Source organism: Pipistrellus kuhlii, unplaced genomic scaffold (genome assembly GCF_014108245.1).
Source record: "Pipistrellus kuhlii isolate mPipKuh1 unplaced genomic scaffold, mPipKuh1.p scaffold_m20_p_14, whole genome shotgun sequence".
NCBI classification, from domain to species: Eukaryota; Metazoa; Chordata; class Mammalia; order Chiroptera; family Vespertilionidae; genus Pipistrellus; species Pipistrellus kuhlii.
Window position 1 is genome coordinate 24,063,525 of NW_023425449.1, and position 16,709 is coordinate 24,080,233.

At 39.4% G+C, this 16,709-nt stretch overlaps 1 protein-coding gene across 3 annotated transcripts in view; it reads left to right on the plus strand.

Moving 5' to 3' along the window:
- Positions 1-6,281: 6,281 nt before the first annotated feature.
- RP1 (RP1 axonemal microtubule associated) overlaps positions 6,282-16,709 on the plus strand; it is a 48,408-nt gene continuing 37,980 nt past the window's right edge. For 2 of the 3 annotated variants that reach the window (XM_045581413.1, XM_036436938.2), the window contains exons 1-2: positions 6,282-6,893; positions 7,399-7,570. In XM_045581413.1, coding sequence (XP_045437369.1) covers positions 6,282-6,893; positions 7,399-7,570 — 784 coding nt within the window. Of the gene's footprint in view, positions 6,894-7,398; positions 7,571-10,194; positions 16,092-16,709 lie in introns of those variants that run through there. The other variant, XM_036436936.2, reaches the window with a different exon arrangement.

Sequence of the window (16,709 nt, forward strand, 5' to 3'; positions counted from 1 at the left end):
CAAATTCCCATCATGATTAAGCAAAGCAATGGAAGAGTGCTGTGTATGCAGAAGCATAACATTACTTCGCGTCATCATGCTCTGCCTCTCATTTGTCCTGTGGGATGCTGAGCAGAGAATTTGTTCACGCTTCCAGCCATTTTCATTAGAACTACGCTGATGAGGTAATGAGGAGTGCTCACATTAAAAACAAAAAAAGGCTTAGGTCCTTTGCTTATTTAATGACTACCATGAGCAAATGTTGCCCCAGAATTACTTCTCAAAGAATGATAAACTGTCAAGCTACTTTATTTTGGGCAGCATAACAATTTTTTCTCTTCAGCATCAATAAGTGAGGACTTAAGGTTGTCTGGGAGAGAAATGTTTATAAATTGGCAAAGTGTTTTCTCCTGAGAATGACACTAGGTAAGCAAGATAATACAAAGGACATCCTATTAGGCAGATTTCAGAACTGTGGAGCATGCTAGAAACTGATTTGTGTCTGGCTGTGGTCCCCTTTAAGGTCAATCCTGTCTGGTGATTAGCATCACCTTGAATTAAATTAATTGGCTGTGCTAAAGCCCTGAGAGGATGCGCTAACAATAAACTCAAAGACACTCGTTTCTTTGCACGAAATGAGCAGGTTACATATCCAGTTATCTTCATGTGAATTCTACAAACAACTTAAAACATCTTTTTTTTTTTCTTTTTCTTTTTTTTTAAAGAAGGAAGTTTCAAGTTCTGGTAAGTACAAAATTATTTGAAATCTTTATTTTGAAAATAAGCTATGCTTAGCTAGTTATACTTTTATTTTTTATTTCATATCTAGATTGTGTATCTATGTTCTATCTTTAACCACTAGAAAAGGAAGAAATACTCCTAATACCTAAATTTGCCACAAACCTTTACAGTATGCTGACATTGAAGTAGAGGGGAACCTCACTGTCAGGAAATGAAGAAGTTCTAGTGTAATAAAATAGGATTACCATTTTCTTTCTACTGATTATAAAATCACCGCCAATTAGAAAAATCTATGCAACTCATAAAGAAAGCTGTTTATAATTCAACAATGCTGTGACTACCATAGCGGACGCCTGTATTTCCTTTCTGAGCTCCCACCCCTCAATTCCATTACATAGCTATGATAATCTGTGAAATGAACCAATTTTTCTTGTAACATTAATACTATCTGAAAATGCCACAGGACTAATACTATGAATATACCATTTTCCTTATTTTGTTTCTACTTCATGGTAGAAAATTACATTTAAAATACAATTAGTGAAATGATGCATGGCTTTTGTAAGTCTGCCATTTGTTTTGTCCAATGAGTAGTGTAGAGAAGGTACAGCAACTCTCTTGGTAGTGGCAACCACTGCGTCTGGCTCAGAGAAGCACAGGCAATTGAGACCAATCATGACCTGAGGGAACCAAAGGGTGCTTAGAAAAACCTGCTTCATCTTCAGAAGCCATACATGTACAACTATTCATGATAGTTCATGGTCTCACTCTGGGCAAGGAAGAGAATGAATGGAAGAGAAGATACTGGTAGCAAGCTGCCTAATCATTAGAAGCAGATATTTCAATATAATTTGGGCTGGAGGCAGGATGGTTTGTTACTTCTAGGGAAGTCAGTAGTGAGGAAGGTGATGGGCCTAAAGATTTTACAGTTTCTCTTGTTACCTGTTTCCACTTCTCCTTCAGCCTAACCTGGTGGGAGAATTAGACTGCTTTGGGCTATGGAGTGTTTTCATTCCCTAGATATCCCCTACGTATATCATTGCCACATCCCAATATCAGAGGGTTAGAATAAACCTTATTATTCAAAACATATGTAAAGAAACATTTAAAAAATTCCATCCAGATTCTGATTCATTCTTTATTACTGGTTTGAAAGAGGAAGGAATGGGGGGAAGGAGAGGGAGGGAGGGAGAAAGGGAAAGAGAGATCAATTTGTTTACCACTTATTTATGCATTAATTGGTTGTTTTTTGTATGTGCCCTGACTAAGGGATCAAACCTGCGACCTTGGCATACTGGGATGGCCCTCTAACCAAATGAACTACCCAGCCAGGGCACTGATTAGGTTTTTTTTTTCTTTCCTTCTTCTTCTTCTTTAAAAAAAATAAATTATTGATTTTTTTTACAGAGAGGAAGGGAGAGAGATAGAGAGTCAGAAACATCAATGGGAGAGAAACATTGATGAGCTGCCTCCTGTGCACCCCCCATTGGGGATTTGCCCGCAACCAAGGTACATGCCCTTGACTGGAATTGAACCTGGAATCCCTCAGTCTGCAGGCCAACATTCTATCCACTGAGCCAAACCAGTTAGGGCTCTGATTAGCTCTTAAAGCACAATGGAGTCAGTAGTGGAAGGCTGCTAGCTCTGTTTCATGAAAGGGGACACTACTGTGGAGGCTTACTAACCGATCCCTGGCCTTGCTCCAGTGCACTGGTAGATTCTCCACTCATTCCTGCCTTCTTCATGGAGGGCATCTCCACCCCTCTGCCCCTGCTCCTGGCACCGCAGCTCCTCATAGGCTTTCCTCTGGATGCTGCCATCGCTTCCCACCCACAGCCCCAGTCCCTCAGGCAGGGCTGCACATCTCTCCTAGAGATCCTCGTGCTACTTGGACTCTTCCTCAGTCGTGCTATTGAGATGCTCTGTGCATTTCCCATAATACCTTTAGGAGATGCATATGATCAAGGAAAAAGCGGAAACACTTCCCATGGAAGGAATCTGGCTTGTACTCTCTTCCCTGATTATTGTACTGTGCACTGTATGCACATAGATCCCATTAGTCAACAATAACACTGAATCTGCATCATGTTTTATGCTATACACACAATGCTCACCTTACCATAGGCTTTTGAGCTTCATCTGCATGTATGCAAAAATCTCACCATTATCTAAGACTTCTCCCAGTGCTTCTGGGAGTTCCCAGAGGTCCTCTTACATGCCACTAGGAACATACGAACTTGTGTTTCTGTTTTTTGTTACTGCCTCTTCATCAAGGTGCTAGCAACCACCCTGCTGCAGTCACCTTCTCTGCAAATGCCCCTTCACTGATGGGCATCTGGCATCTTCTCAGGGTCTGTACCTATTCAGTACAGATGCAACCATTGTAGGGTAAACTCCATAGTTTAGGGTTGGGTACTTTCAGTTTCCCCGCTTCATGCATCAGACTCAAAACCAGTGCTCAGGGCTGGGCAGAAGTGGGATAGGAACAATGGGGGCCATCCCTTCTTTCCAATTATCCTTATCCTATACAATAAAGAGCTAATATGCTAATTAGACCGGACGGCAGAACAACCTTTCAGAACAACCTTCCGGAACAACCAGTGGCTGGGGGTGGGACTGTGAGGCAGCTGGGGGTGCAAGGGCCAAGCCCCTTGCACGATTTTGTGCATGAGGCTTCTAGTCTTCTATGTTTTTCCTGGTCCCAGCACAAAATCTCCTTTCTCTTTTTCAGTCAGCCTTCCACAAACACTCACCAACAACCAAAACCTTTAGCCTAGCAGCTCACATAACTGTGTTCCCATCATGATCACCAGGTCAACAGCTCTCCAAATAGTGAGATCCCTCAGAAAGCTATTGGAATGAAAAGCCGAACTGTGTACTTACACATAAATATTATTTTCCAAAATTAGAAGAAAAATGTATTTCAAACACTATTCATGGAAAATGTGTACGTAAGCAGGAATGAGTGGAGAATCTACCAGTGCACCGGAGCAAGGCCAGGGATTGGTTAGTAAGCCTCCACAGTAGTGTCCCCTTTCATGAAACAGAGCTAGCAGCCTTCCACTACTGACTCCATTGTGCTTTAAGAGCTAATCAGAGCCCTAACTGGTTTGGCTCAGTGGATAGAATGTTGGCCTGCAGACTGAGGGATTCCAGGTTCAATTCCGGTCAAGGGCATGTACCTTGGTTGTGGGCAAATCCCCAATGGGGGGTGCACAGGAGGCAGCTCATCAATGTTTCTCTCCCATTTATGTTTCTGACTCTCTATCTCTCTCCCTTCCTCTCTGATAATTATGTACACATAATTATGTGTACATAATTATCCTTATCCTATAAAGTAATTGGAGGCAACCTAAAGAGTAATTGGAGGCAAGGAGTTCTGGAGTCTTTTCTTTAAATTCTGAAGGAATTCCTCCCTCTTATGGTTGGTGAAGGCACAGAGATTAAGCAGAGCGCTCAAGGTCAGGACAGTTTATGAGTGGAGGATGAGAAAAGGCTGCAGTTTGCTGACTCCAAGGCAAAGCTGGATTCCCCAGTCCTGATCCGCATGCCGGCTGCAGCTGCCTTTATTGTCCTAAGTCCCATAATTGCTTTAAACCCTGTGGGGAGGCAGAAAGGGAGACACCTAATTTATAAGTTGATCTTTAAATTCATTTTCCTAAATTACATAGAAGTAAGATTTACAAATTATACTGGACAATCTTAGATGACAACTTGCAAACATTTAGATAGGAGATTTGGGCCAGATTTATTATAGTTCATTTATAATGGCAAACATGCTGTTGTAATCTCTATAATACTGATCACATTTATTTAGTGAGCTTAATTTGTCTTCAAGGCTGCAGAGGTGTTTTTTTTGTTTGTTTGTTCCCCCCCCCCCCCATGTCGAAAGACACTAACAATTATGTTGATTTAAAACAATAGAAAGCAGCTATACATGCTGCAAATGGAAAACAAGCCCCCAAACAGATAAACCCTTCCACAAGAGGCTTACTTGTCGGTCAGATTCTCAGAGATTGGCTGAAAATGGCTCTAAAATTTCTTCCTCAAATTTTCATTTGAGAACCAGTAGTGGGAGCAGTACTGATCGCACCAGTTTTAGCACCCATAACAATGCTGTCATTCAAAACACAGTTATTTACTGCAGTTTCTCCAAGCAGGTTTAGTGGTGTGTTAGATAATTTTCCTGCATTCTACAATCTGTAATAGAAACATTTTACACAATCTTAATGTGGCTATTATTTAAGGATTTATGCGATACATTTCTTCTAGAATTTAATGTCAGAAAACATTTTCCTCCAGATGAAATCATTTGGTTGCCTCCAACAGACAATTTGAACTTTATAAACATTTTCTATTTCCCCTCTTTTCCTTAACTGTGAGGGCATGCAGAACTAATTTTCTCAGTGGAGGGTTTCAAACTTATGTCTCTTTATTTTTTTAATTGTTCAAGAATACCTGTAAAAGATTCATAAAATTAGTTATGTATAAAATAACCCATCAGTATTATCCCTAAACACTGCCATCCACAGGTAACTGTTACAAATAGTGGGCTGTACATAGTTTTTAGACTTTTCCCACTAGTATAATAAATACAGGGGTGGGCAAAAGTAGGTTTATAGATGTGAATACACAAAACAGAGTTTACCTTTGTATTATTCATTTATTAATTATTACATTAGTAATTATTATTAACCTCCGTTTTCCCATCTCTGTATATATAAGTTGAACATCAGTATCCATGGGCGGATTGGTTCCAGGAACACTGCAGATATGAAAATCCATGGATGTTCAAGTCCCATAAAATGTTACAGTATTTGCATATAACCGATGTGCATACTCCCTTATACTTTAAATTACCTCAAGATGATTACACCTGACACAATGTAAATGCTATATAAATAGTTGTTATACTGTATTGTTTAGGGAATAATGACAAGCAAAAAGGTCTGTACACATTCAATACAGAGGCAATCATTGTAGGCTAAATTAATTTACATAGTACACATCAGCAAAAAACGTAACTCCCCCCTTCCCCCTGAATATCTCCCATCGGCAGTTGGTTTTATCTACAGATGTGAAATCCACCAATAGGTAGGGCTGTTGAATACACTAGCAGTGCCATAGTATATGTACTTTACAAACTGCATTTTCACTTATGGGTCATGATCATTTTCCTATGCCAATAAATACAGATCTACAAAGTCATGTGTGATGGTTGCCTAGGTTTCCATTGCATGAGTGCATATATCATAACTTATTTACCTAGTCACTTATGAGTGTCTTTAGGTAATTTTTATCTTTAAGAGAGAAATACCATTATTTAACTTTCATTTATGTCCTTTTTTTTTTTTTTTTTTTTTTTTTTTTTACTGTTAGCTCCTTAAAATGATCTTTCAAAACAGGCAGGTATAATGAATGAATAATGAATAAACGAAATCCCGGAAAAACCTGAATATTTACAACTACAATGAGTTTGCATTATCACTATCATGTGCTCTTTATGATGCTGTTATTCTGGAGATGAAATAATTTTCTTCCCTGCCTAGGTCTTGGCCAACATGAGCGAAACGCCTTCTTCTAGTTTTTCCATGATCCACCCGGCTTCTTCTGAAGGCCAGGCTCCTTCTCTTCGCCACCTGAGCGTCACGCACCCCGTGGTGGCCAAGAGGATCAGCTTCTACAAGAGCGGAGACCCGCAGTTTGGGGGGGTCAGGGTGGTGGTCAACCCTCGTTCCTGCAAGACGTTCGATGCCCTGTTGGACAGCTTGTCCGGAAAGGTGCCTCTGCCTTTCGGGGTGAGGAACATCAGCACCCCTGGGGGAAGGCACAGCATCACGTGCCTGGAGCAGCTGGAGGACGGCCAGTCGTACCTGTGCTCGCACAGCAGGAGGGTGCAGCCCGTGGACCTGGGCAAAGCCCGCCGGCGCCCGCGGCCCTGGCACAGCAGCCTGGCCACAGGCACGCGTGTGCACCACCTCCCGGCTGCCGCTGCTCTGGGCATGCTGCGCGCCCCACGCAGGCTGCTGGTGTTCAGGAACGGGGACCCCGGCGCCAGGCGCGTGGTTCTGCTGAGCAGGAGGGTCACCCAGAGCTTCGAGGCGCTTCTGCAGCACCTGGCGGAGGTCATGCGGTGCCGTGTGACCAAGCTGTTCTCCACGGAAGGCAGGAAGGTAAGGGTTCTGGAAGCTCACCATGCCCCGGGAAGGAAGGCTTAGGTACCCCTGCGTGTGCTTGCGAGCTCCCAGCCTTGTGGGCGGTTGCTTTTTCTCCCCCGGAGGGTGGTTTTTCTCCTATGCTCCTTCCCCTTTTCTTCCTTCCCTGAGCACTGAGTTATGTAGTGTGTTGGCATAGATTTTCTTTAAAAAAGTTTTTTTTTTATTGTTTGAAGCATTAGAAACAATAGTATATATGTCTCATTTAACCCCCTCTTGACCTCCCACCAGTATCTCCCCTACCCCCCTGTATATGCCTTCACCTGCCCCCCCACCCCCCATATACACGTTGGTATTTTGTTATTTTGTATGCATCATTGGTGCCTAACAAATAGTTGGTGATTAACTCTTTCAAGCCAGGACGTTGTTGAATTGATTCAATCAGTGGTACAGTTATCCTACGGAAAGAACAAAACTTCATGCTACTTATGTAAGGACCATATATCTCTTTGGTTTCTTCTAGGTTTCCAGTCTCGAGGCCGTGATTGTGAGCCCTGGAGTTGTGGTGGCAGCCGGGAGGGAGCGGTTTAAACCGGGAAATTATGACATCCAGAAGTACTTGCTGCCAGCTAGATTACCATGGATCTCTCATCGTGTGTACCCCAAGGGAAATACTAGGTCAGAAGGCAGAAAGAGTAAGTCACTTAAATATACAGTGTTTCTACTTAGTACCGAGATTTTTTTTTTAGCTCAACAACAGCAAATCCATGCTGAAATGACCAATTTTCTTCATCACAAAAGAGAAAATGGAATAAAAATATTCTAAACTGAAATTATAATATTATATTTATAGTTGAAAAGTATCATAAAAAGTTATTTCATAATTTGTAAAAGATTTTTCCAAATCAATCTGTGATATTTTTGTTTAAATTGAATTGATGAGGTATAGGTTTCTTTCATATACCTAGATTTAAGAAAAACGCCAGCAGTTCTCTATCTGAGAGGAATTCTATGGAATATGTAGGTGACATCTCTGGTAGTTACAATTTTCTCTTAATTGTATCATGCAGAGCTCAGTAGGTTAGTTGAGTGACTGTATTTTAAAAAATCTCTAACTACATGTATTCTCCACTTATTGAAGGAAAAAACACAGGCCCTTAGATTCACTTTTTATTTATTTACAGCAAAGGTTTATGTAGCCACTTCATGCTGGCTAATAATAATCTAGATTGATAATTTTTCAGGAAATACTGCACAGTGTGGATAGGGGAGGAGGAGGGCTTCTTGATGCTAAAGAGTGTGGGATAGGCTGTAAATTCCCTATGTAGGCATGGCTAATTTCATTATTCATTGTGTTAAGTATTTTAGCTCTATGCTAGTGTATTGGTTGTCATTTATACTTAAACTAGAGGCCCGGTGCACAAAATTTGTGCACGGGCTGGGAGTGGGCGTGGTGTGGGGTCTCCCTCAGCCCAGCCTGCACCCTCTCCAATATAGGACCTTTCAGGGGATATCCGACTGCCAGTTTAAGCCCGACCCCTCAGTGCCCCCCTGTTGGCCTAGTTGCCCACAACTGACCCCCTCTGCTGGCCTGGTTGCCCCCAACCGCCCCTCCCCCCCCAGTCACCCCTTACTGTCCCTTCTGTCAGTCTAATTGCTCCCAACTGTCCCCTCTCTCCCCCCCGCCGACTTGGTAACCCCCAACTGCAACCCCCCCCCCCCAGCCTGGTTGCCCCTAACTGCCCCCCTCACCCCACTGGCCTGGTCGCCTCTTACTGCTATCCCTGCTGGTCAGGTTGCCCCCAGCTGCCCCCTCCCCCCCACCAGCCTGATCACTCCACACAGCCTGCTGTTTATTTGTTTGATCCCCCTTCACTAACCCCCCCTGGCCACCTGGTCTCCCCACACAGCTTGCTTGTTCAATCATTTGGTTATTCCTCACTGCTCCTGCCAGCCTGGTTGCCCTATACAGCCTGCTGTTCAGTCGTTTGATTGTCCCTCACTAACCTTCCTATCAGCCTGGTTGCCCCACACAACCTGCTTGTTCAGTCATTTGGTTGACTCTCACTAACACCCCTGCCAGCCTGGTCATAGGCAGCCATCTTGTGAGGGCGTGGTGGGCAATTTGCATATTACCTCTTTATCATATAGGATTTTAACTGGAAATAGATAAGTAGTATTAATCTTCTACTTACTATTAAAGTGGGTGAAACTCATTTATTTATTGTTGTCATTTAGTTATTTTATATATAATCTCAATAGATAATTATTAATGTTTTTGTTTTGTACACATTGACTGCTGAGTATTCATTATGTATACAGTTCTAACATTTACCTTGGTCATTTTGCCAAACTGATTTTATTATTTTGTGTTTAATATGGGTTGTTGAGTATGATTTTTGATGATTTCAGGGAATCTGAGGTCTTCCTTAAGTTTTACTTTAAAAAATTAACAGTGAGACATTTTCATTTAAAGTTTTGGTAAAAGTATAGAGGGATAAGAGAAAATACTTCTAGGTTTATATTTTGAAAAGTTAAGGGCATATAATTGATGGCAAGCATGTAAAAATTCTATGCAAACACTAATAGGAATTTGATTGAGTATAAGAAGCATGAGTGCCAAGGCTATCTCTAGAAATACACATTATAAAGATAATGAGATATCTAGGCCTTATGTCTAGCTCTCTTTTGTGCCTAACGTTAAATCAGATTCACTGATTATGCAAAGTGAATGCTAAATTAATAATAATTATTTGATTAATGTAGCCTTTAAATTATAAAAGTACTTTAGCTTTCATAATGCTATAGATGCTTCTCTTGGATATGCATAGATGGGAAAATAAATACCACCATAAATTATTACTTGCTTTGTTTGAATAACTGAGCAGAACTTGGGTATACTGCAATATCAGTACTGGTAAAGAAAATCAAACAACAAAAGTAAAGGCCACAAAAATCTATTTTTTGCTGGAATACTTGGCAACTTATACTTTCCTTTTTAAAATTGCCTTATTCAACTAAGAATTAAAATTCTGTGAATACCCTCATATGAATTACGATTTTTAAAAGAAAAAATTTGTAAAAATGTACCAGACATTACAGTGAACTCAATTAATTAATGAATTCATAGAGGTGAGAACATATTAATGATATTTTACTATCGAGATTTAAAAAAATTATATTTTTCATACTAATTATTTTCTTTTTCCTTTTCTTTTTTCTTTGCTGCCTCTTCTATTGGATATATGTATATATGACTTTTCTATCTTCCACATTATATTTTGATGCGGGGCATCTTGTACTCTTAAAATCTTGAAAGTGGGCACACTTATGCCTTCAAGCCCAAGGTCTCAGATTTATTCTGGTTCTTCTGACAAAATGCATAATAATGTTTGCTACTCGGACCATTCCTTTGCTCCTGAACATTACTTGGCCTTAGAAAAAAAGGATTCTCAGAATTTATTGATATATCCTTCTGAAGATAATGTTGAGAAATCAATTATATTTAATCAGGATGGCACCATGACAGTTGAGATGAAAGTTCGATTCAAGATAAAAGAAGAGGAAACCATAAAATGGACAACCAGTGTCAGTAGAGCCGGTCTTTCTAATATTCATGAAAAGAGTGATATAGACAGTTTTCCAGGAAGAACAGATGATCTGAAATCTGGTTTAAAGATTGCAGCAAGCTCATTGTCTGCAGATGTCTCACCTTTGGAGAAAGGCAATGATCAAGAGGACAGTTTAGCTGAGGAGATAAACATTCATGTGACAGATAAAGAGGCTGAAACTCATGGTTCTAGTTGGGAGAATTCTGCTTTGGACACAAATGCCACCCAGAGAACTCAGGATCAAGCAGAACATCATTTTTATAGGCCCCCTACACCTGGACCAAAGAGAAAGAGACAAAAGAAATCTGTGATCGGGAGTGTAACCTTAGTAACTGAAAGTGAAGTTCAAGAAAAAATGATTGGACAATTTTCTTATAGCAAAGAAAGGAAAGATGGGGAAAACAAATCTGAGTATCACATGTTTACACATTCTTGCAGTAAAATGTCATCAGTATGTAACAAACCAGTACTTGTTCAGATAGATAACAATGAGCAGATGGAGTCATCTTTAGAAAGAAAAAAGGGAAGCAGACAACTCAAATCAAGTTCAGTAAAGGCTGGTGTTACAGAAATTATGAGTCAGAAGATGTTAGAGATGTCCCATATTAATGGCTTTCCACACACTATACCAGAAAATGTAGTTGTGGAGGAAGATATAGTTGATAATGCAACTCCAGCCAATAAAACTAGTATGAAGAACTCAAGAACTTATGGTAACACCAATGATAGGTTCTGTCCTATTTTAGCAGATGCAGCTCCTTCTTCAAGTAAAAATTCTGAAACTAACAAATCTATTTCTGAGTCCCCAGATTCAGTAGGATCCTCTACTATCACCAGAAGAATTGACAGACTAATTAATCAATTTTCTCAGTGCAGTTTTACTAAAGTTCCAGAAAATGAAAAGCAGATTCTATCATCTGTTGCCAGCAAAAAGATGATATCTCAGCAGCAAGTGAAAAGTTATAGGCATCAGGATGGAGAGATTGCAGCTAAAGGAATCCCTAGTAAGAAAATAAACACAAGAGGTATAATTGCACAGGAAGCCATATTGCAAGATTCACACAGTCCCATTGATGAAGGGTTGCTTTGTGAGGAAGATCTTCATGCAAGTGACAGGGTAATTGAAACAAATTATTTTTGTTCCAAAAGTAATCTCAATCCTGTGAATTCTAAGAATTTCCAAATAAATAAATTAAATGTGATTCAGAATCCTAAGGTCCAAGGACTTAGAGCCAAAAGAAAATCCAGACCATTAAACAAAGTAAGCTTTGGAGGCCATGCAAAAAAAGAAGCTGGTCAAGGAGATAAAGCATTTCCCCATAATAAACTCAGATATTGCAAAAATATTTTTGAAAGTCAAAATGTATTTCACATGGTTAACTTTCTTGAGCCAAACCCCAGTGCGTTTGGAAGACCACAGGCTCAAGCAGAAATAGCATCTTGGTATTTGGGAGGAATGGAAAAGAAGAGTTTAGTTTCAAAAGTTAGCAATTCACACATAACTTTAAAAAGTCAGAAAAAACAAAAAAGGGGTAAGTCAAAATCAGGAACTATGGTAAGTAAACAACGTGCTACAACCAGGGTAAATCCCTTACCATCTTTGAAAAACACTGTTTCTCCTGAGGACATTACCCATCTTTCAGTTCAAAATTATATACAGAGATGGTTGCAGAACATAAATCCACATTCAGCTTTGCAACCTAAAAAATCAGCACCAATATGCAAAAAGGAAAGGCGTGTAGTAAGTTGTAACAATGGTTTTGCAGGAAACAATTATCACACAAGTTCTGAAAAAGGAAGTAACTGTGTCATGGAGAGTAATAAACACATAACTAAAAATGATAGTTTGACAGGAGATAATCTAGATAAAGAGGTAGGTAAATCTCTTGACAAAGATAGCAGTGAAGAACTGACCGAAGATCTCCATGAGAGGCAGGTTGAGTCTCTGAATGATGCTTACTTGCTTTCCCTACATAAATGTTGTACTGTGTCACAGTCAGCTATTGATGATCATAATACTAAACGTCACAGAGCTGTTGAAAAGTCAGGACATTGTTTACCAAGCCTTGTTTACCAAGAAATAAACCTAGCTACAAAAGGGCAAAGTGTAGAGGCTGCCACCCAAGCAGGTCCAATGGAAGAAGGCACTCCAAAAGACCTCTTTCTAGTACTTTTGCTTCGCCAACTGCAAGCTTTAGCTTCCAGTATTCACCAGACCCAGAATGGTATTGTTCCAATGCCAGGTTCACTTGCAGATGTTCCTTTCCATTCTCCAATATGTGATTCACCCACTAATGTCCTCCTAGCTTGGCTCTTGGTGCTAAACCTAAAGGGAAGTGTGAATAGCCTCTGCCAAGGTGATGCTCACAAGACTACCAACAGGACTTCTGAATTACTTGCATTGTTGGAGGTCCTAAAGCAGGTTGCCATCACAGAGGAAGCTGATGACTTGAAGGCTGCTGGGGCCAATTTAGTGGAGTCCACTACAAATCCCTTTGGACTCCCTGAGAAAGGACAAGACATGGTTTCAGTCGGTCTTTCCACAAATTGTTCCACACCTACTATTCAGAGAGTTTCTGAGTGCACTGAGAATGAAAAAGCACAGAACATCTTCTCTTTAAATGCCAGTGAGGACTGTGCTCCTGAAGTTTGTGTTTCAGAGGTGACTTCCTCTCCATGTGAGGTGTGCACTGGGAGTAAGATTTACCCTCCAAAAGAGACTTGTAACCTCAGTAACATTTTTTCCCATAGTGATGGCTGTACCATGGATCAGACCTCTATGAATCAGGCTTGTTTCCTAGGAAAGGGCTACTCACTTACTGATGCAGTATCTTCCCGTAAGGTTTGTGCTCATGAGGAAAAACATACTTATGAGAAAGCTTGCCCAATGGATGGGGCCTACATTCCCATCAAAGTCTGCAATACCCATGACTTTTTCCAAAGAAATTCCAAAGAAATCACATATACTGATAATTTGGGATTCATTGAAGAGCTAGAAAGAGTTGATGAAGTTCAGAAAGACCTGAATACTTTGGCAGACCATGAGTATAATAAACATGGCTTTAATGTATGGATGCCACACCAAAATAGCAATTTTAGCCATTATGGTGTTTCCCTAAATGCAGCTGAACCAGAATTTGGTAAGGAACATAGTGCTCTAGATGAATCTAAAGGTGGTGTATTAAAGAAATCTCAGGATAAAAATTTATATACAACCTTTGATAAGGAAGAATCAAAGACTTCTAAAGAATCAGGTTCAGTAACTGAAAGCATAACATCAAATGAAAGACACATTTCAGAACTGGAATCCTTTGAGGAATTAGAAAAGAAGAACATTGATATCTTTAATACAAAGCTAAATTCTGGAGAGCAAACAACTGAAGAATTGGTCCAAAAAGAGTTAGAGACTAGTAAAAATATGGAATTAATAGAAGTCTCTAGCAGGAACATTGTGGAAGAAGAAAGAAGGAATGGTGTAATTTGTAAGGCAAACAGTAGGGGGCTGGCACCACCACCATCTTTAGTGTTTTGCCCTGTTCCTGAAAAGGAATTCAATGAAGGAGAAACTAATACGAGGGTAAAAATGATGGTGAAAAGCATGGAAATTGGAAGTTGTTCAGAGTCCCCTCTTGATGTTAAAAATGGCTTCAAGAGAACAGTGACTTCTGATTGGTCAGACTATACACAAGACAGTGAGAACGATCAGCCATGGAAAACATCCAGTGATAGCTCCAATGACAGCGGTGAGGAGATTGCTCAAGAGAAAGACTATAATAAAGGATTTGTTAAGAGAACAATAGAAAAACTTTATGGTAAAGTGGATGTTGTTAAACCATCTTTTTTCCCTCTGAACAGATCTCAGGTTTGTCCTTACAATTCTATGGAATTTCAGTGTGCTAGAAAAGCAGGTCTTTATGATTCTGAAGGTCAGTCATTTGGCTCGTCTGAACAGGTATCCAGAGGTTCATCTAAGTTGCAGAAATTTCAGGAGGAAAGTCAAGATAAATGTGACTTTAGTGAGATGAAGGCCAATTATCATGGGGGAGATATTGTAGAACATAGCACAAAACAAAATGATCATAACAGTATCCTCAGGGACAGAGAGGAAGGAGTACTGATTGACAAGGGCAAGTGGCTCCTGAAAGAAAATCATTTGCTAAGAGTATCATCTCCTGAAAATTCTGGCATATGTGGCAATGCAGATACTATGTCAGTGGATACTCTTCTTGAAAATAGTAATGAGGCAGCATATTCACATTTTGGAAATTTGGCCCCAGACCCAAACATGGCTGAGCTCTCCTCTTCAGAATTGGAGGAACTGACTCAACCCCTTGAACTGAAATGCAATTATTTCAACATGCCTCATTGTAGCGACTCTGAGCCTTTTCAAGAGGATTTGCTAGAAGTTCAAAATAAAACTTGTCCTAAGGAGAAAATACGAAACCATCATGCAGAGGAAACGGGTCATCATAGGTCGGAAAGAGTATGCACCTCTGTCACTCATGTCTTTACTGCTGCCAACAAAGTCCATCCTGCCTCTAATGATACTATTAAACATCAGCCATTGCCTGGAAATAATAATACTCATAGTGCACTTCAGGAAGGTGACTCTTTGGATAAACTCTATGCCTTTTGTGGTCAACATTGTCCAATTCTAACAGTTATTATCCAACCTATAAATGAGGAAGACAGAGGATTTGCATATTGCAAAGATTCTGATATTGAAAATTCCTTGGACAACTATTTATGGATGAAAATACGCCCCTGTTTCCTAGAGTCAAACAAGACCATGTTCAGAAATAAGAAAGCAAGTAGTAGAAAGGCATTTATTGATGAAGCCATTGGTGGTGTATTTGAACAACTTTATTTCAATAGCACACGTGACTTGATGGGTAAAAGAAGAAAATCAAAAAGTATTAACTTCTTGGACTTAGAGGAAGAAAATAAATTAAATTTTCAATTATATTTAAAGAAAAGATTTTGTGTGAATTTCTTACACACATTACTGCTAGTTGTGAATGATGTGAACTCAAATACACAAGGTCCCAACAATCAGACAAATGAAATATTTGAAGTAGTTGATGAGAATAACAACTTATTAAACAACAGATTCCAGAGCTCAAGGACAAATCTGAACCAAGTAATAAGAGAAAATATCAACTATTATTTCTTCTTTGAAATGTTTGGTCAAGCCTGCCTAGTTTGCCAACATGAGACATCCTTAAATATTAGCAACAGAAATCTATTAAAATATTTTATGTTTTTTAGGGTGAAAAATTTTTCATTTGGGAAGAGGAAAACCAACTAAATTAAGTAATTTTGAAAGTAGCGAGGAAGAGGAAGACATATAATTTCAACATCACCACAGCTTTTTTTTCATCATGAGTTTTTTTCCTTGTAATAAGATGATGTACATAGGATGGATAGGGATTAGATAACATCTAAGAATTTCCTACTTCAAAATGTCGATTCGATTTGACATACCATCCCTCTGTTCTTCATTTTTTCCTATAATTACAGACTCAGTTTCTATCCTATTATTTCAGAAGTGTGTGTGTGTGTTTCTGATAATAATAATTTCCTATATCTATAATTTTTCTCCTAGGATAGAAGTATGATTGTAATCTCTAAAGTTTCTTGTGCCAAATGTGTTGAATTTAGTTTTCCTCAGCATCTGTTAAATGAACTTGTAAGCATTTCCATGGAACAGGATTCACCATTTTTCTTCATGATTAGAAAAAGATGTTCTACTACTAAGCTGCCTCTCCATTACTTTGCCTATAAGTTATAATCTTTTAAATATTAGTAAAATGTCAAGAGATTCAAATAGGTCATACAAAATGGAAAATTTTGAGGCATGCTCTGTGAAGAAAAATTGAAGGAGCTGGAACAATTTAACTTGGAAAAGAAAAGAGATGATTTTAGAGGTGACTTTAAACTTCAGAATTGAAAAAGTGCTTCTATGAAGAGGAACTTGACAGAATTCTTTCTGTGTTAACCTGTATTAATAAAAAAATAATTATATATAAACGAAAACATGTTGCTTTGAGGAAAATTCAACTAAACTCTGAACCATAAATTCTCTGCTTTGAATATCGTGATATTTTGCCTGAAACTTAATCCAGGAACCTTTTAAGATCCCTTCTTCTTTCTGACTATATGATGTTATAGAAATGAGACTTATAAAATACTGAAATCTATGTCTCTTGTCTGGAACTGACTC